This window comes from Diadema antillarum, unplaced genomic scaffold, assembly GCF_040938485.1.
Source record: "Diadema antillarum isolate AM-2024a unplaced genomic scaffold, OU_Dant_1.0 seq00000170_RagTag, whole genome shotgun sequence".
NCBI lineage: Eukaryota > Metazoa > Echinodermata > Echinoidea > Diadematoida > Diadematidae > Diadema > Diadema antillarum.
This window is the reverse complement of record NW_027271239.1, coordinates 949,782-973,700: the sequence shown is the minus strand read 5'-3', so window position 1 is coordinate 973,700 and position 23,919 is coordinate 949,782. Positions and strand designations below refer to the sequence as shown.

The 23,919-nt window shown below is 39.1% G+C and overlaps 1 protein-coding gene across 1 annotated transcript in view; it reads right to left on the bottom strand.

Annotated features, from left to right (window-relative positions):
* Positions 1 to 67: 67 nt before the first annotated feature.
* LOC139728222 (probable phospholipid-transporting ATPase IIB) overlaps positions 68 to 23,919 on the bottom strand; it is a 45,214-nt gene continuing 21,362 nt past the window's right edge. The window contains exons 6-23 of the mRNA XM_071639186.1: positions 21,079 to 21,130; positions 19,689 to 19,783; positions 17,747 to 17,903; positions 16,251 to 16,417; positions 15,123 to 15,193; positions 13,481 to 13,646; positions 12,385 to 12,678; positions 11,695 to 11,856; positions 10,526 to 10,618; positions 9,003 to 9,086; positions 8,115 to 8,285; positions 7,236 to 7,424; positions 6,526 to 6,670; positions 5,805 to 5,869; positions 4,173 to 4,393; positions 2,223 to 2,331; positions 990 to 1,251; positions 68 to 418 (exon numbers count right to left, since the gene is read on the bottom strand). Of these exons, the coding sequence (XP_071495287.1) occupies positions 282 to 418; positions 990 to 1,251; positions 2,223 to 2,331; positions 4,173 to 4,393; positions 5,805 to 5,869; positions 6,526 to 6,670; positions 7,236 to 7,424; positions 8,115 to 8,285; positions 9,003 to 9,086; positions 10,526 to 10,618; positions 11,695 to 11,856; positions 12,385 to 12,678; positions 13,481 to 13,646; positions 15,123 to 15,193; positions 16,251 to 16,417; positions 17,747 to 17,903; positions 19,689 to 19,783; positions 21,079 to 21,130 (2,640 nt within the window). The 3' untranslated portion in view covers positions 68 to 281. The remainder of the gene's footprint in view (positions 419 to 989; positions 1,252 to 2,222; positions 2,332 to 4,172; positions 4,394 to 5,804; positions 5,870 to 6,525; positions 6,671 to 7,235; positions 7,425 to 8,114; positions 8,286 to 9,002; positions 9,087 to 10,525; positions 10,619 to 11,694; positions 11,857 to 12,384; positions 12,679 to 13,480; positions 13,647 to 15,122; positions 15,194 to 16,250; positions 16,418 to 17,746; positions 17,904 to 19,688; positions 19,784 to 21,078; positions 21,131 to 23,919) is intronic.

The window sequence follows — 23,919 nt, the reverse complement described above, 5'->3', positions numbered from 1 at the left end:
CTGTTAAATAACAATAATTTAAAAAAAAAATAGATTGAATTATCAATTATTAAAAGAATTTGGAGCATTCTCAAACTTTGCCCAATGGTCAAATCCACTTCAAGCAAGCAAATCCAAGTCTCCAGGGCACAGTGAATGTGTTTCGTCCCCACAGACATTTCAATTTTAAAATCTTCAAACATATGATTAAACTTTTGCTTATTTTACAAGAGAAGTGTTTCACTTTGCACATATTTGAGCTGTAGAGAAGGAGAGAGACGCGCAGGGCCAAGGGTCGAGCTCTACTCCGAGAGCTTGGAGTAGCTCGGGGGGCTGAATCGACGTCTCAAGAACTTGAGGATGTAGAGAGGCACGTTGCTGACCAGCGTGATGACGATGACCTTCCACCAAAACGCCCACGTCGTGATGAAGTCACGATCTGGAGGATGAAATTGTACATGACAACATCAGAATTTTCATTACTCAGTTCTTGAACAGGCAATGTGAATATTCAGATAATGAGCTGATGATGTAGTTAGTACTAAATATCTTAAAATTTCATATATATATATATTTTTTTTGGCATAAATCCAATCATGCCCCAGTATCAAATCCTCTTACATCTAAGAGATCACTATTCTGAAGTTATCCAGCCAGGAATAGCACTACATGTATGTTTAAACTTTCATAGCAGAAGAATTGTATTTTTGACATTTTTTTTTTTTTATACGATCACCAAAAATTTGTGAGGTAATGACATCATCTGCTCACTAATTTGCATATGCATATCAACTGTGAGAGAATTGTCATGCAACGATTAGCAAATCTATACAATTTTGTAACTTCCTTACTTTTAAAGCGAGTTTGATCAAATTTTCACAAATGGGCTTATAAACTTTGACTCTTTCTTTTCAGTCTAACTTTTAACTGGTCTGGAATTCCCTTTTAAATGAAAAAAAAAAAGAGTTTCGTCCCTCTGCAGAGACAAGCTATAGCATGCTTCCACGAACCAAAGTAGGATGTGAAGATAAACATGGAGGCGATGTAGACGATGATGCTGAGGATCTCCGAGATGACCATCGTCCAGTGCCACGTCCGGATGGTCAGTGCCACCATGAGCAGCTCGGTGATGATGAGCGCCGTGAAGGTGATGGAGATGATGTGCAGGAACTCGCCCTCGAACAGCCAGAGGGCGCCATACATGATGATGCCGCCCTGATACACGCTGATCAGGATCCAGATGAAGAACATCTTGTACGACAACTCTCGGCCCTGCCAGAGGGAGGGACGACAAGAATTTAGGCATAAAATATCCAGCCATGCATTTCATTATTACATCACAATGAGTAGTGAAAGAGGAAAAGATTAGTGTCTTTTTTATTCAGCCAGAAAGGTAAGTACTATTTTCTCATCTCTGGATGAATGCAAGAGCAGTCCCCAAAGTGGGTTATCTTAATATCTCCAGAACTTTGCGCCGTTCAGAGGTACTGTAGACAGCATACATTTAGCCAGTCTGATTTTTTGCTAATTGGGACCTCCCAACACTTCTTGAGAGTGGTTATAATTTGCAGTCATGGAGTACAGCAATGGATAGAGAAACGAACACGTACACATCACATTCATGTCGGGATCAGAATTAATATTTACGCATGCTTTATAATTTGTGCAATAAAAACCCTGCAACACATACAGCATATCGTCGCTGGGGCGACAAGACCTCGTATCTACAAAATGTCAAATGTTCAGGAGAGCCAAAAAACATGGCGGCCAAAGCACTGTGGTGAATGGGATAGCCTTTCCTTTGACATGCCATGGTGGCTTCATTTTTGGAGTAAGACAGTTGGGATTTAGACAGGACATCACTTAACCCATTATTTGACCATTAATCCAAAAAAGTCATTTTCACCAAAATTGCAGATACAAGGTCTTGTCACCTCAGTGACGATATACAGTAAGTGAAAGTTTGTTATGCTGAAATACAGTATATAAGAGATACAGCCAATAAATCCGACATCTTTTCCTCCCTAATTGCCTTCCATCAAAGTGTTTGCGAGGTGCAAAGCACGTACATAGTGTCTGCGTTACAATGCCATATTTTTTGCATCGAAATGCAAAGAAGGGTGCATAATAACCTCTCTTAACAAATCTAATCTGGTTGCCCATACACAGCCTCTCCCGAAAATACTCAAGCACCCCTTGGGGCAGAGTTTGGATCTGTCTGGGAAACGAGAAACCGGACCCACCTTTTGTAAGTCTTTGTAGAGCTCAGGATACCGCATCGCCGTTTCCGGTGGAACATCTTGGTCCAGGACGAGCAGAAATACGGGAAACATGGTGTATGCCGTCACGTAACTGTGCATGGAGTAAATCCACATGGCGACCTCAAAATTAGGTTTAGGTCTTACAATGATACCAGCATCTGAGTCTACAGAACTCACCCAAAGAAACCTTAGAATAATATCTCCTCTTGTAGAAATAGCAGTCTTCAATTGTCATAATGTGATATAAAATTTCTTCACCTACTGACAGCTGGGAAATACCTCATGAATCCAGAGAATATGGCAGAATTCAAAGGTAGGGGTCTCTTCATGATGCCAAATTGGGCAAAGAAAGTTTTAGTATTTTATCCGTTGACATTAAACTAGGACCAAAATAAAAGCGTGTGAATTTTTTGCTTGTAATAGCAATATAGCATTGTATCTTTGACCTCAAGATAGGTAGATTGTAGGAGTATAACTGCTATTTGTAGTTTTCTTTCATTTTTACTAGTCCTGTATTGTGAATGACTTTGCTGTTGTAGTGCAGACCAGTTACCTTTAACTGTAGTATTTGCTGCCAAAGCTGTTGTACCACTGGGAGCAGTGATTTAAAACATTTTCATATATCAAATTTGATGCATATGTGTAGGTCAGTTGTATCACAAAACATCCTACCATACAAAAAATTTTGCAATAAATTCTACAATATAAGGAGATATCAATATTTTTCTCAATAAACCATAACTGCAGAGAGTTTATTCTAGAAACAATTTGTTTAGTTATAGAACTACTGCACGTTATGTACATTTAAAAATACTTAACATTAATAATACTGATTAACATCTTTACATTTCGTTTGTCTCTATCACTAACTCACATTTTACTGTTTTGAAGTGCTAAAGCTGGGTTTTTGTTTTATGTTTATGTTTTGCAAATGGTAAATAATGTCTTTAAATGCCATGTCGTGACAACGAAATTAAAAACATGCACGATACATCTCACCAAAAATTAAAAAACTTGCATGAAAAATTCTGATTTTAGTCATAACTACTCTACCCACTCTGAAGACAGCGTGATCTGCAACAGACAGGAAGTTAAATGGTGAGATTTGATATTGAAAGAAAGAAAGAAAACAAACTATATCCAACAGACAGCAAGCCTTGGGGGACAAGACGTAGACAAACAGACTCCACATACTGCAATGACACATAACACGAAAAAGAAGGAAAAAAACTTACTCTACAAGGAGCACATCCCAGCAAAGGGGATAGAAGAGTAAAGTTGAGATATCATAGAATACTTAGAAACAAAAATGAAATAAAAAGAATGGAGGACACAACAATACCATATGTCCCCCCTTCCCCCCAAAAAAAAAACCCAAAAAAACTATGGGACCCTCCGCAACGATAACTTTACAAATAATGAATCAATCCAAATACAATTTCAGGGTATGAAACTATAACTTATTACCCACACCCTACAGAAAACCCATCCGATTTGCTTCAGTGGTCAAAGAGAAATGAGGATCTTTGTAGAGCATGTCAGGAATCCCTTCCCTCCAAGTTATGTCCATTGTGTTCACAGTTCCAAGAGCATTCAAGTGCTGAACTTGGAAGAAATGGACCCATGACATGCTTTACAATGATCCACATTTCTCTGTGACCATTTAACCAAATTGAATGGGGTCTTTTGCAAAATGTAGGTAAGAAGTTATAGTTTCATTCCCTGAAATAGCATTCATATTGTTTAATCATTTTGAAAGTTATTAATGCAAAAATCTGATAGTAATTTTTTTGGGGGACATACTGTACAGGTTAACAAGATGATAAGGGGAAGAGCATACCTCATACAGTAAGAGGGATAAAAAAAAAAAAAAGAAAGACGAAAGAAAGCAAGAAAGAAATAAAGAACGGAACAAGGTATAAGAACACTTACCCGACAGAGAGCACGCCCTGATAGAGGGCGACAGACGAGAAGTAGAAGAGAGAGGAGAAGACGGCTTGCATGGTGGATATGATGAGGCCTCGGTGCATGACGAAGTGGCTGAGGGAAGCGGAGCGCTTGTAGTTATTCCTCCCGTGCACCATCAGCAGTCTACCAAGGTAGCGGAACTGGGTGAGGGAGAAGTCTGCCGCTAGGGAGGCCTGCTTCCCTTCCTAATGGGGGAGGGATGAAAAAAGGATGAGCAGATTAGAGGAGGGATAGATGGATGGAAAGATGGATGGATAGAAAGATGTATGGATAAAAAGATGGAAGGATGGATGGATGGTGCAATGGATAGGTGGAGAAGTCTGCTGCAATGGGAAGTCTGTTTCCCTTCCTGATCGAGGAAGGATGAAAAAGGATGAACAGATTAGTGGATGGACAAATGGATGAATGGATAAATGGATGGATGGATGAATGATGTGTGGAAAGATAGATGGTTAGATGGAGGGATGGATAGATAGAGAAGTCTGCTGCAAAGGGCGATCTGCTTCCCTTCCTTGCTGACATAGAGGGAGGAAAAAGGATGAGCTAATTATTGGATAGGTAGATGTGAAGATAAATGAATGATGCACAGGGAGATACTCACCTTGGGATACAAAATGAGTGGCTGCTGGCCGCGTTAGGCAGGTGACCACTATAGAAAGGGTCTATAATACAGCAAGTTTATGCGGGGGATTTTTCATTGGCCGCTATAAGCAGGTGGCTGCTGTAGACAGGTTTGACTGTAGTCGAATTTCATTCTGTAGTTTCACTTCCTACGACTGACCTATCAGACTTTGTGAAAAACATGAAAACCAAATTGCACAACAGTGCTTTCTCAATCACTTGCAATTTGCACAAAGAAAGATTTTCAACTGAACCTTTAACCCTGAAATAGTACAGACATTTTCTGGAATGTGCACAGTCAGTGAAGTACACAGTCTGGCCTTTCTATAAGCATGTTCTGACCATACTCACATTCACGAAAGAATGCATGGGGTACTGTGAAACCTGCCAACACTATAAAACATTCTACTACTGGGAAAATCTCCAAAGAATATATCATCATTCTCCCCACTTTCAGCCCAAGAAAGCAAAGGTCATACCATATTGCAACTGATTGACAAATTGCCCTACATTGACGTAAATAAGTACTGAATTGATCAGTGTTTTAGTAGTAGCCATGATAAAGAAATCATAAGCGTACATACTTGAGCAGGATTCAAACCTACGACCTCCTGATCTCTAGACAGGCGTCATCTCCACTAGACCACCGAGCTTTCCGCCCGACAGCAAGTGTTGGTTCTAATCCTTATAGCATGCAGCGGGTACTGCGTAATTATTCAAATTCATGAAATTCTTGCGTCGAGATGTTTCATGTCGATGTAGGGCAATTCGTCAATCAGTTGCAATGAAAACATCTCGACTCCATGAATTTGAATCATACCATGTCATTAACCCTTTTTGAGCCATTGAGTCAAATATACACACATGACACATACACCTGAAGTCAGGTAATTAATGTAGCATGCAGAGGGTTAATGTCACTAAGGTTAACATGAGCCACAACTAAGGCATAGCAGCTGAGACTACAAAGCTCACCTTTCCAGTGATACCAACTCCTGCATTGGCAGCCTGAATCATGCTGACATCGTTGCCTCCGTCACCTTGGTAACAGAAAAAAGACAAAGAGAACAATGAAAGCAAATTACACTTTATACACTTGAGAGTGTCTTACAATCAATATGGTCAACTTACTGTCGCAGATCATTTTCAATGTTTTTTTTTTCTCCTCATAAACAGGTCCTCATATGCAAGTCACAAAGACTTGACTTTTTTTTTTTTACTGGAATATATCCATCCTTGCAGTTTGACTCATTTTAGCAATGGTATTATAGTCTTTTCCACTGTTCACTTGTCTTGCTATGAAAATATCACACATTTTCAACAGAGCAGGCCAAGAAAGTATTTGGTTGGAGGTAACAAAATGATACACAAGGCACATGTGGATATCTGTAGCATAAGTGCTAATGCATAACAAGTGTATCCAAATATCCACCACAAAAAAAAAAAAAAAAAGGGGGGGGGGGGACAGAAAAAGCACCATATTGGAAAGGAATTATGATATTGCATACACTTTGAAGACAGTTTCTAGATGTCTGCTCTTGTTTAATATAACCTTTCAGATAGCTTTAATAAAAACAAATAAATATGATCTGCTTTATATCTAAAACTCTCATGGAAATGTGGATGGTGGGTGTGGGGGGAGGTGGTGTTTGGGAGGAGAAAGAAGGTCAAATTTTCAAGCTAGATCTGGTCTTACCGATGGCGCAGGTCCGCTTGCCGGTGTGAGTCTTGAGGAGGTTGACAATGTCTGCCTTCTGGGTCGGCGAGCACCGGCACACGACCACCGCCGGGCACTGGCAAGCGAGCTCCATGAATTCATGCTCGTAAAACTTCAGGCAAACCTGTCGAGAAGAGCAGAGAAATTTTTGGGGGAAATGGACAAAAATTGCAGCATGCACTTGACTCTTGGCATATACATTTAGGCAGTTATAATCACAGCCCATCTTTGATGACCCCAATCCTGCCTATTTCTAGTCACAGTCAATGTTGGTACCAGCAAACTTTAGACAAAGTCATCTCTTGATCTACTATAATTCTCATGTAATGCTCTACTTTTTCTTTCAGATCAGGTCTCTTATGATGCTAGTAATAACAATGAAGTCTATACCACTGATGTTAATACTCGTCATCGTAATCATCACCATCATTATTATCATCATGTGTATGGTCCTATTTGCCATGGGTAGCTCATTCAATGTAAGGTCCATTTTTTTCAAGGGACCCTGCCTCTATCATTATCCAAGCAGGTGCCCATTCATTACACACCGGATGAAAAGGGACATAGCGAACAGAACATCTTGACCATGGACACATGCACCGGACAGGATTCAAACCCAGGGTCTCAAGTTCTAGAGTCCAGAGCCTGGTCCACTAGACCACAGTGATCCTCCATCAGACTGCACCCACCTCCAGGGATTCCCCCATGATGACCAGGGCACAGTCACTCTTTCTCCGGAACGAGTTCAGCTCCGAGTGGGCCTCCGACCGGTTGCTGACCTTCTTGAAGACGAAGATGTCCTGCCGGGTGGACACCAGCTTGGAGCTCTTGGCGATGCAGCAGGCCGTCTCCAGCTTGTCACCCGTCAACATCCAAATCTTTCAACAGGAAGATTTTCAACAGCGTATCAAATTGAGGATCAAATTTGTTGACATGGTTCCAAAAATTGATAGGCTTTGTTATTGGTTTTTTTTTTCTTCTTAAGAACAGCATCTCAACCTCACTCTCATGAAATTCTTCAACAGACAAGGAAATCATAATATTTATCCAGCTGAGATAATGTTCAATTACATAAAGCTCATAATATCATACAAGCTCATCAGTTTTACACCCAAAATATCTAAGCAATGAACAGTTTTGTAAAAGACACTTAGAATAATTTTCGTATTAGAATAATTTTCATCACCATTGTCAACACCACTATTATTATCATCATCACCACCACCATCACCATAATTATCATCACCATCATCACTATCACCATTACAACCACCATCATCATTCACACCATCATCACCACTGCTACCATTTCCACCATCATCATCATCACCAACACCATTACTAACATCATTATCACAACCAACACCATTTACCGCCATCACCACCACAATCACCATAACAACCACCACCATCATCGTCTTCACCACCACCACCACCATAATCATCATCATCATCATCATCATCATCATCGTCATCACCCCATCACCACTCCTGTCATCATCATCCCATAATCACAGTGGTGTCATCATCTGATCATTCTACCGGTAGTAATCCCAGAGCTGATGTACCTTGATGCCTGCATTCCTGAGCATCTCCAGGGTTGGTCTGACGTCCTGCTGGAGTTTGTCCTCCACCCCCGTCAGACAGAGGAGCTCCAGGTCCCTCTCGATGCTCTCCACCACAGCTGCCACCTTGACTGGCCGGTCCACTATGCTCAGCTTTGCCTGTGTGTATCGGTTCTATAGGGAGCAGGGTGGTTGATAAACGATGCGAGGGGTAATTCCACATTTTTCTCATGTGAACAACATTTAAATGCATCACTGACGATGAATCTTCTGGGCTGAAATTGATTCCGATGCTTTTCTTGATGAAGGCATATTGAAATAATGTGTGAACTCCCATGAATAGGAAACACATACAAGTATGTTTAGACAGCCAGTTGTATTACTAATTCTAGACCACATTCTAGTTTATGATTTGAAAGCATTTCTCACAGGAATTCTGCTAAATTGTAAAGATTCTGCTTTTACGTTTTCCCTTCAGTGACAATCATTTCAACAATTGGGAAAACGCAGCAGCTGGATTTGAGCAAAAACTACACAATAACGGTGAGTTGATACTGTAGTACATGTATGTGTGACATGCCAATGCATATAATGCATATCATATGTGTAGGGTATAACACAAAGTGAAATCAAGATTATGGTTGGGTAGAAAAACTGAAGTATCGATATTCTTGCCATACATTTCTTCTTCATAATAGCAAGGATCAGCTGAAAAAGAAGAAGTGTAGTTTACAAAAGAATTGTATAGTCAAATGCAAACCTGGCAATTGCAGTAAAGTATTGTCAATAAATAATGAGAAATAACATTTGACGGCTTCCTTTCAAATCTTGATTAACTAAGATCAAATTGCACTGGGGATTTTGAAAAGAGGAAATCAACGAAGGACCAACCTCAAAGTCTGTGTACTGTTCCTCGGTCAGTGTCCGCTTGCCAACAACCAGTGTTCTCAGGCCTTCTCTCGCCATATTGCCACTCTGAAGACAAGAGGATGCATAAAATTCTCACTAAAATGTAACCTTCTTTCCTTCCTGGAGCAAGAGGAAGCGAGTTTTCAATCCTAGCAGAATCTTTGTCAGAGGCAAAGTGACCTCTGACGAAGATTCTGCTAGGATCAAAAGCTCAGGCCTCTATTGACTCCTTACTCCACTAGCTCAATATTATTGGATACTATGCAGTTTTCAACAGCTTATTGCCTAAATATCTTTTCTTCTTCTGAAAATAAACACATACCATCGTAGAATATCTTTTCTACCATACGTTTCAAAGAAACCAGGGAGAATTATCAAAACTTATAACTGCATCGATACATGGTTTCCTAAAAAATTCAATAAAATCACCCAAACAATTTTATATCAGACTTTTTATCAGATAGGTTAAGTGTCTACATTTTTCACTCTGGAAGTCTTTCAATGTTCCCTGTTTTTCAAGTTTCACTGTGACGTTCTCAGAGCAAAGACACAGAAATCCTGCAAATCTTGCAGTGAAGAATATCTGAAAAGCAATTCTCAGTTCCATGTGTGCTGCAATTCTCTAAACTTTACCATTTCAAAATATCTAACACAGAGACTCCAACTCTCCCGTTGTCGACGGGAGATCTCACGCCGAAAGCCCATTTTTGCAGAATCTCCCGTTCTCCTGCTGAAGATTTGATTTCTCCCGCCCTGGCTCTGTGTCTCCCGGTGGAAAGGATTTCTTACTTATTGCTATCGTATGTTGAAAAACTTAGCCTTAGATAGCACCAGAGAACATCTAGAACCTAGGAACTTCGCGCTTCGCACACATCAACTTGGAGTCTCCTGTTTGCTTGGGGTTTCTGGCGGGAGAATCTCCAGATCAGAAGGTACTTGGGGTTGGAGTCTCTGCTAACATGCTGTGACCCAATATCTTTCAACCATCTCTCCATTCAAACAGATGACACGGAGAAAATGTTGACTGCTAATGAAATTAAAATCAAGGGCCTTATCCGCTGAAAAGATTGGTGCCATGCATCAAATATTTTTTACAGAATAAGGTTAAAGGAATTGTTTACCACTGGGAGCAGTGATTTAAAAAATGTTTGAGATATCACATTTGATGCATATGTGTGAGTCAGTTGTATCACAAAACATCCTATGATACAAAAATGTTGCAATAAAGCCTAAAATATAAGGAGATATCACAATTTTTCTCAGTAAACCATAACGGTAGATGGTTTAGTCTAGAAACCCTTTATTTTTAGCTATTGTTCACATTTTGTACATTTAGCAATACTTAACATTAATAATACTGATTCACATTTTTACATTGGTTGTTTCTGTTCCTGACTCACATATTAGAACTATTTTGAAGCACTAAAGCTGGGTTTTCGTTTCATCTGCAAATGGTGAATAATGCCTTTAATAAACATACATGATGAGACTTGGGTAAAACGTACCTCCTCCTCAAGCCAGTCATTATATTGGACGATGGAATTCATGACCGTGTCGGCGCCCTTCATGTAGAAGATTATTTGACCCGTCTTCTCCTCCTGTGAGATTTGAATGAAAGAAAAATTATCGAACTGAGCAATAATCCTGTCTTGACTTACACAAGATTTACCTACCAGGCCACTCTCTTGCCATTCTGTGATGAACGATGCATTCTCTGGAAATTTTCAGTGGACAATCTTGAATGCCAATGTGTCGTGGCAAAGTTGTTATACACGGTGGATGATTCTACATCGGAAAAAATAATTTCCTCTGTTTCATTCAACCTGAAGGTTTACTGGATTTCTCCCTCATCAGCTACCTTTAGGTCAATATTCCCCAACCTGCACAAAATTGGGTTTAAATCTCTACCAAACTGATGTAGACTGTATACTCATACAACCAATAGTCATCATCATCAGCAACATTTTCTGCTTACTGCAACATATATGTGATTCATGCCAAAATTTGAAATAATGAAATTCTAGATCAAAAGTCATAAGATGAACAAGATAACCAAAGGATTATTGTCCAGATCTGATATTTTCCAATAACTGGTACTCTGCATAATCAGGTTTGAGGAAATGAACATTTCTGTTTTTGTTTTGTTTTGTTTTTACACTATTTGATATGCTCAATGTGAAATGTCAGGCCACACTTGATGCTGTGAATCCAGAGGTATAGGTGGGATCTTTTATCACAATAAGGATGTTAATGGCATGTCAGTCCCTGCCCACATGAAATTTATAATTCAATTCAACACCATGTTCAATGGAAAGGGTAAATCAGACAAAGAGAATGGTCATGGAATGATAATTTAGATAAAATATACTTAAATCTTTCTATTCTTGGGGGTGGTAGTGGTAATTTGCTGTACTATTTTCATTCAATTTGTTACAATGAAAACTGAAATGTGTGTCTCAATTATTGTTACCTTTGTTGATTTGTACATGTACATCCAAGAGAAGAAATGCTACTGAAGGAACTATTTTTGTTATGTTCTACAGTAATACCAAACTGAATTGCTGATTTGGTTTTATCTGAATGCAAGTGAATAAATATTATAGGGGGGAAAAAAATGAGGGTATGGCTTAAATCTGAAAGAAGCTAGAGTTCTTCAGGGTTGAGTAGAACTCACCCTGACAATAATCCCCATGCGCTTGGTCTCTGACGTAAAGGGGAAGATCTGAAGGATGGAGTAGTCGTCCAGCTGCCCTGTTGGGGTACGCAGCACCATGGAGTTGAGGTTGCGCTTGACGAGGGTCAGGTCGACCGTCTCCGTCCACGTCACCAGGGCGACCTGGACACCAAAATGGCAGAGTTGATGTCAAGTACTGTAAAACCAGAAATCTTTGCGGCATGATAACTTTTGTGAGTTGAAGGCAGCGACCTTTTTCGCTATATGAAATTTTTATGAATTACCATTAGCATTCAATTCATGGTACCTCTACATGCCATGCTTCAGTACCAATGCACTTGTAAGAGTTTTCTCCGGTTTCAGTGTCACATCCACGTTTTTGTCATTCAAATTATGTTTTAACCAGTTGAGCATGAGTCCCGAGTGTATTTGGGCAAGTGTCTATGGGAAATGTGTGTTGCAGCAAAATCAGACTGTCCTCAATGGGTCAAAAGTGGAAATATTTTGTAGTCATCTCCCCTTAAAAGCAAAGATATCTTTGGCAATGATGCATGCACAGATACAGCAGTCTCATTCTGGCAGGAGACCATGTACCATGCACATCAAACAAGGCATTAGTTGGAATTATCCATCTGATCTTTGAAACAGTTGGAAACACACAAGGCAAAATTTTCCCTTTAAGTACCGTACCTCATCTGGACTGGAAGCCTGGTATACAATCTTGTCCTCCTCCCGTGTGTCGTTAATGACCAGGCCATCCGCCTCCTGTTCCTGGACGGGGGTCACGTTGTGGCAGAGGGCCAGCGCCTTGACCGACTCCAGCACCCGGGTGACCACCGTGCGCCTCACGGCCGACTTGCGGGCCGGCGTGGCCCCGCCCCCGCTGCCGGGGGTCTGGGAGTAGGCGGACAGGAGGTGCGTTTTGACTTCGTCCAAGCTGTCATTGCTGAAGGCGACTGTGCCAAGGTGCAGCTTCTTGAACACCTGGGTGCAAGGAGGTAAGTCATAAATTGACACTTCATCCACAAATATATTTATTCATAATGATGCGGAGGCTGCGGAACCCATAGGTCGGGGGGGGGGGGGTGTAGCCTCCCCCCTCCACTTTTAGTCTGGGAAAAAAAAATCAGAAAAAAAAATTGGAAGAAATCACAGCACTCATACTTTCTGAAGGTACCGTCCTTAGACTCTTCCAATCTAATGTGTGTGTGTGTGTTGGGGGGGGGGGGGGGGGGGTACCACTGACCCGCAGTGCCCCCCTCAGCCTGTAGGCCCCCCCCCCCCACCTTACGAAACATTCCACGTCCCCTTAGACAAAACACACTTTCCTCCCTTTTATTTGAAGACTTGTAATCTTTGTACTAAACCTTTTGTTTACCCCACATGCACTTGCTGATAATTGTATATACCAGGATGCATTACACTATTGTTATGGTGCTGGAAAGTTCACTGTCATATGTTGGCTGTCGATAAAGAAAACTATCACTGTCATAGTCAACAAAAAAAAACTAACAGATGTATGTAGTTTGCCCTGGGCCACCACATTCATCATGAAGTTGAAGGAGGTACCAATTAAGGGTTTGTAAAGACAAATATCCACATAATGCAAAACTGCCAAAGTTTTGAACGGGAAAAATAATGTGCAACAACTGCTGATTGATACAAAACACAGCAAAACTGCCTATGCCTGTATACCTAAATACTGCAGTGTACACACAGGCAAACACAAATAACAGCATAGGACGTAAAGTGAAAGCAAGAATGAGCAAAATTCTCTCATTCGCACCATCTCGTTCTGCGTCAGCGTCCCCGTCTTGTCGGACAGGAGATACGTGATTCTCCCCAGCTCCTCTGGAATGGTCGTCGTTCTGACCACGGTGCCCGGGATTGCCGAGTCTCGCATGATGAGGAACGAGTAGACGATCTTGCCCATGTCAAGATTGACTCTCAAACTGTAGAGTAAAAAAAAAAGAAAAAAAAAAAAGTCATCCACATGTGCATATTCAGGACAGTATACTGGGGAAAGGCTGGGTAAATACTTTAACTACATTTAATATTCACAATGAACATGTTAAATTGCAGCTGGTTGATTTTAAATACTCTTCATACAGTGCAATGAATATAAAAAACCTGTAAACTTACATTTGTACTACTACCATTACTACTACTACTACTACTACTACCACTACTACTACTTCTACTACTACTACTACTACTACTACTACTACTACTACTACTACTACTACTACTACTATCTACTACTAACAACTACTACTAACTACTACTACTACTACTACTACTACTACTACTACTACTACTACTACTACTACTACTACTACTACTAACTACTACTAACTACTACTAACTACTACTAACTACTACTACTACTACTACTACTACTACTTCAGTTGATTGACATACATGGATAAGTAGTGAATCACATTATACCTTTGACTTTTCCATGACAAATTATTCTCTTTTCATTCAATGCTTACCACATCAATCATATGTTAACAATTATATCCACTTTATTCTATCATTATCTATAATGTGATTTACAGAAGAATCTGGAGTAGAGACAAGTGTTTGCATTTTTTTTGGTGTGTGTTTAGCATTTGCATTTTTCCCCCTCTATGCACAAATCTAGTTTGCAGTAGTCCCTCTATAAATGGGGCTAGGGACTGGCAATGAATTTAGGGAAATTGATGTGGGGATTAATCTTTGTTTAATAGATAGAAACAGCTCCTGAATGGGATTATTTGCTCATCTGAGAATGTTCCACTGAAGAGAAAATTGATTGAGATGTCACTGGCATGTAACCTCTTCCTTGTTTTGTACATAAAATCCTCACAATCTTTTCTTTTTGATCTCGAAATAGAGAATCTCCATCACTCTGTTTTGGTCTATGTGAGGTTCCACAACATCTCATGTGGGAGGAGAGAACATCTGTACCTCTATACAAATTTCAGATCAATTTTAAGGAAAATGCAGATGACTGGTATAAACAAGACTGTGTGATCAGTGTTGAAGGACTACAAGTATAACTGAGAACAGTCCAAAGAGTGTCATATAAAATCAAATATTAATCAAATTAAAAACAGTTACTTATGATAAATTACCTAGGATGATTAAGCACAGTCCATAAAATGCCATATCAAATTAAATACTGACACTCTAGAACAGTTACAAATGATGTTATCAAACTATCATTAATTTTTTTTTCAGATCTTTATTCATTTGCTGTTCTAATATGCTTGTTTGAAATTCACTATATTCTCAAACTATTATTCATTCTTTTATTTGTATTTATTTGCTGTTCTAATATGATTGTTTGCAATTCATTTTATTCTCTGATGAGTACATCCAAAACCTATGAGTAGATCAGTGTTAATATCATCAGGCAGTCTAGAAGTGCTTTAATCACTCACCTCAGAGGTATAATAGATGAAAAGAGAAGAACATATCTCAGGAAGTATCTGAACCACGGCCCGCCAAAGCCCTGAAAATGAGAGGAAACATACACTGGAAATAGCATCCTAATTTTTCCTTCTTTTTTCCCCCCTTCATGAAAATCTATTCGTGATGCGAGAACTTCATTATGGCTTGGCAGAAATATGAATGTAAAATTTGTGATGCACCATTTTAAACTCATAAACAACCATAGTATCATCGGTATTCTTACCACTCACATGGATATGTATATTGTTTAAAGAGTAAATGCATATAGGATATGATTAGTTAGATATAGGGAATATCTTTCTTTACAAGGTCCATGGAGTGTAACACCCTCTGCAATCATATGTAACTCTGCAATGTGGGTTCATGGATAACATGAACTTTTGTAATCTTTAGAAGGTTTCGCCCTTTTTTTTTTTGTCTAGACTATCCACACTTTTCACCAGGATCATTCTGGATGACAACAAATGAGCCACTTAGGTAAATACAGGTGCTCATGTTCAAACATTTGAATTTGAACGAGCTCCAGTGCTTTCACTTCACTGGGTTTTGATATTTACCCTGACATCCTAAATATTTGAAAACTCAAAACACGACAAATTGAGAACTGCTCTCACTGCAATGACTACCAAAGTATTCCAAGACCTATGCAAGGTTGAAAGACAGAGAACGAGCGATTAAAGGTCCTGTTTACCAACGGGAGCAGTGATTTTAAAAATGTTCAAGTTATCACATTTGATGCATATGTGTAGGTCAGTTGCACCACAAAACATCCTACCATATAAAATTTCTGCAATAAAGCCTAGAATATAGGGAGATATCAGTATTTTTCTCAGTAAACCATAACTGTAGACAGTTTAGTCTGAAAACATTTTTATTATAACTATTGTTCACATTTTGTGTATTACTTAACATCGATTATACAGGTTCAAATTTTTACAGTGGTTGTTTCTATCCCTAACTCACATCTTGGAACTATTTTAAACCACTAATGCTGGATTTTTGTTTCATCTACAAATGGTAAATTATGCCTTTAAAAGAAAGAGAGATTGATAGAAAGAGAGAGAGAGAGAGAGGAGGGGAGAGAGAGAATGACCCACCTTCAGTGCAATCATGGTGACGGCTAGCGCCAGGGTGAGGAGGAACAGCACTTTGGTCTGGTTGTTGACCTCCAGGTCGGTCAGGCCGTACTTGATCGTTGGGCTGGACGTGTTCATGACGGCCCTGGTCTCCGACCCCGTGTAGATGACCACACCGAGTGCCTGCCCTGTTGGGTGAGCAGAGGTCAGAGAGAGGTTATGTGATTATCACCCTCTTTTTATTTCAAACTGTAAAAGAAGTTTAAAGAAAGCACAATGGCAAACAAGGATCATGATTCAGGTTGCATTAAAGGAATGGTATAGTTTTGTGTGAGGCCAGGCATCAGGTTTCTAATCTTTTTTTTTTTTTATGAGATAATCAGAAACCTCTTATGAAATATGAAAGTGCACATAATTCCAAGAGGAATTTAACATTTGTTAAAGGTGGGACATCACCTTTTATCAGGATCACTTTTTTTTCACTTTGTTTTGGGATATCTCAGCTATTTTCATCAAATAACCTTGGACTTTCTCTTAGAATGGTATGCTCCATACTAATCCATAAGTGGTTTCTTCGTATCTTGCAAAAAGTTCAAAGCTCAGTCCTCATCTCCACCAATACTATACGATCCCTTTAACTTTGCAAAGAAGAGACGTAGCATTGCACATGAGCATATAGCTAAACATATAATTCAAAGGCATGTTGTGGCAACCTTGGCATTGCAGACTGAATAGAAGAGGACAGTATCACTTTGTGGGAAAGAAATTAATGTGTTTGTTTTCCAAACTCTACTCTCCACATACTTTTCTTCTTCTCTCTAAAGCATTGACGCACCCTGAGCACGATTTCGATAGACCATTGCACTATAGAAGTGTTCACTATAATTATCATCATTATACTTCTATCTGCATGTAGGTACCATACAGTGTCCACGTCATGTGTCAAACTTTGAGGAACTACTAAAAGGGAGAAATGACTTTGTTTCTCAATATTCTTTCATATAGCTACACTCACATAGCATTCCAACTGAAAAGAACCATGTCAAGTACGAACCAAAGTGGTAAATAAAGTAATCCCCCATAAATGGCATATTTCTGGAGTAAAGTATGTGTATGTCAAGACCCTGCACATTCCACTGTAAAAAGTGTTGATGCACTGCATCATGTCAAGTGATGAGGTTAATACAACGTAGGTTGATACACTGTGGTGTACAGTGTACCTGAACACTATATCCCCTTGTTTAATGCACAGTGTTCTTATCAATGGTGTAGAGTACATCTGAGTATATTTGAACACCTACATCCCCTTGTTCTAAGGTGTAGATCCCTACTCAAACACCAGACTCACTTCCTTTTCACACAATCACATGATGGTGTGAGATACTCCATGAATAACACTAGTCTCACCTCCTTTTCATGCACAAGTAAAGTAAGGCAAAGTATACAATGGTGTAATGTGTTCTGGAAAAGTCCTCCTTGGTGTAGGATGTGTACACCAGGAATAACACCAGACTCACCTGATGCCACCACAGTGTTAGCCCAAAGTGTGTTCTCAATGTTGAGGGCATCTTGCGTAGACCCAGTCTCTTCTATGAGGGTGAAGGTCCCCACAAAGCTGTGTATGTCCTTCTGAGGCTTTTCAGCATACACATTGCCATTCAGCTCAATGAGATCCTAAGAAATATAAAACAATACAAGAAATTCAGAGTCCCTCTACGTTAAGACTAAACAGCCATCATAAGTGAAGAATGAGATCCAAATATACAGTATGTGGATTGAATTAATGCAGCAATACTAGTAGAACACATCAGTGATGTTTGAGAAAAAATGGACATTCAGTTGAAAAGTTAAACATATTCAAAGTTTCAGTGTCGCCATCACGGGATAAAAGCCTCCATTAGTTCATGACGTCACTATAGGACAGCAATAGAATGAAAAATACAAAGGGAATTCCACATATTCTAATCACTTATGAAAAGCACACATTCCCTAATCTTTCTACTGACATATATTCAGAGTAATATTATTCCCCTATTTTCTGAAAGGGGTAATTCAAGCACTCTTTCATTATGCTAGAATGATTGAATATTGTCAGACTTTGAAACAGAGGGTTGTGAGGTGATTGCATCTGTGGAAGTTTTTACTGGTGATGTCCTAGCACCGGGCACAACGAACTATCAAAAAACTAGACTGACGCAATTGAAGACACCAACGACAACTTATCTGCCAGTTCAAGCCCCAAAACTGCTCAGCCTCTTAACCCTAAAAAGACTGGGCTATTTTGGTTGCTCGAAAGACCGGGGGGGGGGGGGGGCCTAAAGGGCCCCCCCTTAAGATCTCGGCCGTGGATCGCGCGATCGCCGCAGAAATTTGCACAATGGTAGTGTGCGATGTAATCTACAAGATCGTATATTCAAATTTTCCAAAATAGTCTTCTTTTATTTTATTTTGATTAATTATGCTGATCTATGCGAGAAATCAGACTTTTTTATGTAAATCAGTAAATAAAGCTCCAAATGTGCTCATTTTTGGTCTAGATATTCTTTGTAGCATTCTTAGCAAATGTACTTGAAAAAAAATTCGGTATCAAAATCAATTTCTCATTTATTTTATTGTTTTAAGAATTTCTTATGTATTTCTCTGTTTTTTTGACCTTTTGTTTTTGTTGATTTTTTCAGCAAAATTTGTGGCAGACCCTTTTTGAAGCATAATACTACTAAAACAAATTGATTTTAGCCATTGAGAGTAAAAATAAGCATATTTATATGAACCATGTGATAAAACTCAATTTGTATTGACTTTGTACACAAAATCACATTTTTGAGCCATTTTCGGTCTCACGAGCATGTACAAAAAGTTATGTAACTTCAGAACCGTACCCCTGGGCGTCACAAATTTGGTGTCAAAATGTGCGGGAAACTCGAAAGAAAAAAGTCATAGAGCATCGCGGCGAGAGCATTGCGTGTTGCTGAGTAATCGCGCGAAATGTCGAGGGGGGGCCTTTTAGGCCCCCCCCCAGTCTTTTTAGGGTTAACTTTTTATTACATCCTTATTTGTGCTTGCATACAAAACAAAGTAGCTGCTTCAGCTAATGCATATTCACGCATCCCCTTTATAGACAACAGTAATCTAAACATTGCCTTAAATAACTGACTAATTTACATTTGTCACTGTGACCAATATTCCTCTTTGGTGGAAACAGGTGATACTTCTATGATATTACTTTATAAATGTTAGATTCCAGTGACACTGCTGTTTCTCTAATTTCACTTTTTTTTTCCCCATACAGTAAACAAGTTCCTTTAAGTAGATATAAACATGCAGCAGCACTTCAACTCTTTTTCAATACAGTTAAATCAAGTTCCTTTAAAGTAGATATAAACATGCAGGGGCACTCCACTTCGAGTCCTAGCTACATCCCCTGGGAATTTTTGTTGAAGAGTCACCAGAGCCATTTACTTCATCTTTTGCTAATCTCTGGCAGCTCTGCACCGCTAGTCTTAGCTTCCAGTCTGTTTCTCCATCCAGCTGGTCGGTTCGTATAAAACAGGAACCTAGGGCAGACAACGGGGGACACAAGCAAACATTTGAAGAGGATACGAACTACCAAATGATAAGTTATTAACAACAACAACAAAAACAAACAAAACAAAGCAAAACAAAACAAACAAACAAAACAAACAAACGAAACAAAACACACAAAAAAGAAACAAGACATATTCAGACAAAGTAGTGTTATCTCCATATCATCATATTCAGACACATTTTTTTTTCTTTGTAAGTCATAGCACTGTCAAATGCAACACACGAATGCTAAATCTGATATGTAAACGAGAAATAGAATTAATGCAAAAGTGGAAATTTTGTGCAATTCGCCCGACAAGAAACTAGTGCAATAATGAAAGCACACAAAAATTTTCTTGCTATGTATATCATGTTTTGATTCTGTGGAATTACAAACACGTGAAATTCATCTTGACCGGCCAAGCACAAAAAATTACTCATGCAAAAATTTGTTTTCACAGTACCCACTGAATTACACACAATCACACATCTTATGCACTGATTTCAAATAATGCACTTACTCATTCCAGGCTTATTTACATGTATGATACACCAGTTACAAAGATACCTGTATTGTGGAGTGTACTTGTATCACACAAGAATGCAAGATGCAATCTCTCAATGTCTGTAAAAACAGTCCTACTGTTGCCCCACTAGAATAACATGGCTATCTTCAGCATCAGTTCTTGTGTAAAAATAGGAAAGTGGAGTGCATTTCAAATATACAAATTTGTTGGCTTATCTCTCTCATCTCCTTCCCGCCAACGAATTTTGTGCACGCTTGATGAGACAGCTGTTTTGGAAAAATGCTTGCTGCTTGTGTGGTGGTTATGATTTAAGATCATTCAAATTTTTATTCTATTTATTGCAAAGTATAAAGTATACTCTCCACAAAACAGAAAGAAGAAAGTAATAATTTTAGACAGCACACTGTGTAACACAATATCAGATGGATATGGAATCTTGCTGAAACTTTACTCGATCTTTGAAAAGCCCTCAAAGTAAATCTACTCTGTTATGTCTGGCCTTTCGACCTCCTGCTCTAACGAAACAAAAGAAAAGTCAAAACAACAACCCCTCACTCACACATCACTTCATGTGTGAGAGAAATGACGATATATGCCTTTCCATGTTATATATTAAAAAAAAAAACAACTATGTGTTCTGCCAACATCTTCAGAAGCATGATACACATGTCTGCCTCAAGTCAATGCCCCTATTGACTTTTTCATAGCATGCTAGACTGGCTGCTAACCGAAACGTGAAATTGATGGTTACCACTTACCATTTTTCTCTGTCGTCCGCAATAACACCATATCTGCAGGCACTCTTTGATTCTGGAATTTGTGGTTGCAAAGAATAAAACAAGTATTACACATCACATGTGCACATCTGATAGATTAACATACATAAACATATTGAACACACACACACACATACATTCACAATCCTTAGACATATACAGTATACACATTAAGGACATTATCAATTCTGTATAATTATCATGGGACACTACTAAAAGAATGAGTGCATGTTTTATCCCCTTCCAAAATAATATGAGTGAATGTGAATGCACTGTTACTTTGTAATTAGCATAGTTTTGTCACATGCATACTAATAAACAGCTGAAGACATCATATACACTGAAATGTGCTGTCACTTTTAAGTTAGTTTGTGTACCATTTGCATTCCTATCTAAGGACTCTAAATTGCACTGCCAAAGTTATCAATTAAGTTTGTTTAAAAAAAAAAACTGTTTCATTATTACATTTTGTATATTGTTGTTGGTATGTCCACCACGGAGGTTATGGTTTTGTTGCCATTGGTTTGTTTGTTTGTTTGTCTGTTCGCTTGTTTGTTAGCTTGTTTGTCTGTTTGCAAAACAACTCAAGAAGTTATGAACAGATTTGGAGGAAATTTTCAAGGAAAGTTGATGCTGACACAGAGAACAGACTAATACATTTTGATGGTGATCTGAAACCCCATCTGGATCCAGGATTTTTTTTTCAATTTTTCAAAGATTCTTCAATCATAAGGGGCAACAAATGAAGTATTTCAAGCTGTGTGTATTTGAGGTGCACATAGGTGCACCTCAAATGTGTGCTCTACATGTAGGCGCAGCAAGAAGCTAAGGTAGAGATACTAGATATATCACTGGGGTATAGGATCATTTTTAGCATATATCTAGGTGTGCATAAAATGCTGCTAGTTTAGCTGCTTGGTAGAGATCTGCGCTTTCTGAGTGCTTTTCTCGTTGTTGATGTTTCAGCATGTCTTCTATTTGAGAGCTTCCAATGAACGCACCATTTGTTTTCAGTAAGTCTTTAATATGCTGGTATCAGTCGGACATCAAACATATGGAACCCATTTGGCACGATTGTGCTGTTAAATTCACTGCCATTCACGGGTGAATTAGTAATGGCTGACGCTGCAGTAAGTTTGCAGAACACAGAAGGACTGTACCAGTAAAATCTTGCTGAATACCTGTCTATGGATATAAATCCTTTTGAGCTGATCATAATTTTTTTCTTGAAAAAAGGGGAGGAAATTCTGATCATTGTGGAGGCAGGAAATTTATATCACATGAGTGAAGTAAGATTTGATAATATGCCTTACAGGTATGAGTTGTAACAATGGTTGAAATGTACTCAATGGGAAGAGTTAGATACATATTGTACTACCACAGAATGACAAAAAAAAAAAACCAACTAGAAATGTCGCTATGGCGACTGGTATGCCTCCGCCATAATGCATGGTTCTCCGAATAGGTCTATAGCACAATGTCTTGACAAAGTGTGATAACAGCTTCACATAACTGGCAAAATATTAAAATGACAGGTTTGTCACAAATGCATTGAGTGTTCACTATCCTTGAACAAGGTTTATTTGGATGAATGGCTATACTGCCTAAGAGTGCAGGTATTTGGGGATTTGAGGATTTTTGTACCCAACTTTTGACCCTCTTATGAGTTTAAAGAAGAAGTGAGATTTAGCACTTTCACTTGACATTTGACATTCTGACATTTGACCTTTAGGCGAGAAACTTCCAAGAGAATCTGTATTGGGTAATATGCATGCACTAAGTTTCAAGAAAAATCCTGCAGGCATTGCATAGATAAGAGAGTAATAATGACATTTTGATGAGTTGACCTTGACCTTGACCTTTCACCCCCTGACCTTTGACCTTTCACCCCTTAATTCCCTACATGATCACTGCCAGTCAGTACATGCATAAATACTAAATTCCATGAAGATACCTTGAAATATTTGTGAGATATGGAGAAAAATGTGAAATTTTAACATTTTCACTTGACCTTTGACCTCATGACCCAAAGCTCTCTCTGGAGAATCTTTATTCGGTAGGTCATGAATACACCAAGTTTCAAAAAAATACCTCCAGGCATTGCATTGATATAGGGGAAATAGTGAAATTTTGAGCATTTGACCTTGACCTTTTGACCTTTGACCTTGATCATGTGCGCCCAAAAGTTGATAGGCACAACTTCGCCCACTCATACATATACATGCCAAGTTTCATTAGGATACCTCTAACAGTTTTTTAGATACGCTGTCCACAAAATAACATTACGGACGGAAGGACGGACGGACGGACGGACAACCCGAAAACATAATGCCTCCGGCGACACTTTGTGGCGGAGGCATAAAAAAAAAACCCAACAACAGTCAATTGGATAAATCCATCCATGGAAGAGAAAACTCTAGTGAGGTAAAATTTGAGTTCATAAGTACATATAGTGTATAATGTTTCTTCAGTGGGAGAAGTGTACGGCATGAAGATTCAGCATAGGAAAACAAAAAAGAGGGCAATAAATTTGGCACGTTCTATTTATGAAAAGCTACCAAAGCCCGATGTGGAGATTAACATATTTCGAGCTGAGCGAACAGATGGTGAGCGCACGCTTGGTCAGCCTTGCCGACAAAGAATGCACGCCCCAGCGGACAGCAGTATACAGGCAGCTCTGACTGCTACGATGTAATTGCATATTTTGTAGCAAAAGGTGGGTTTAAGCGTGAATTGTATATTGTATGTAAGTGTGACAAATGGCATTGGTGAGGTGACAGCAGGCATGCTTCTATATTACATTGTAGTTTCACTGGTGATGGA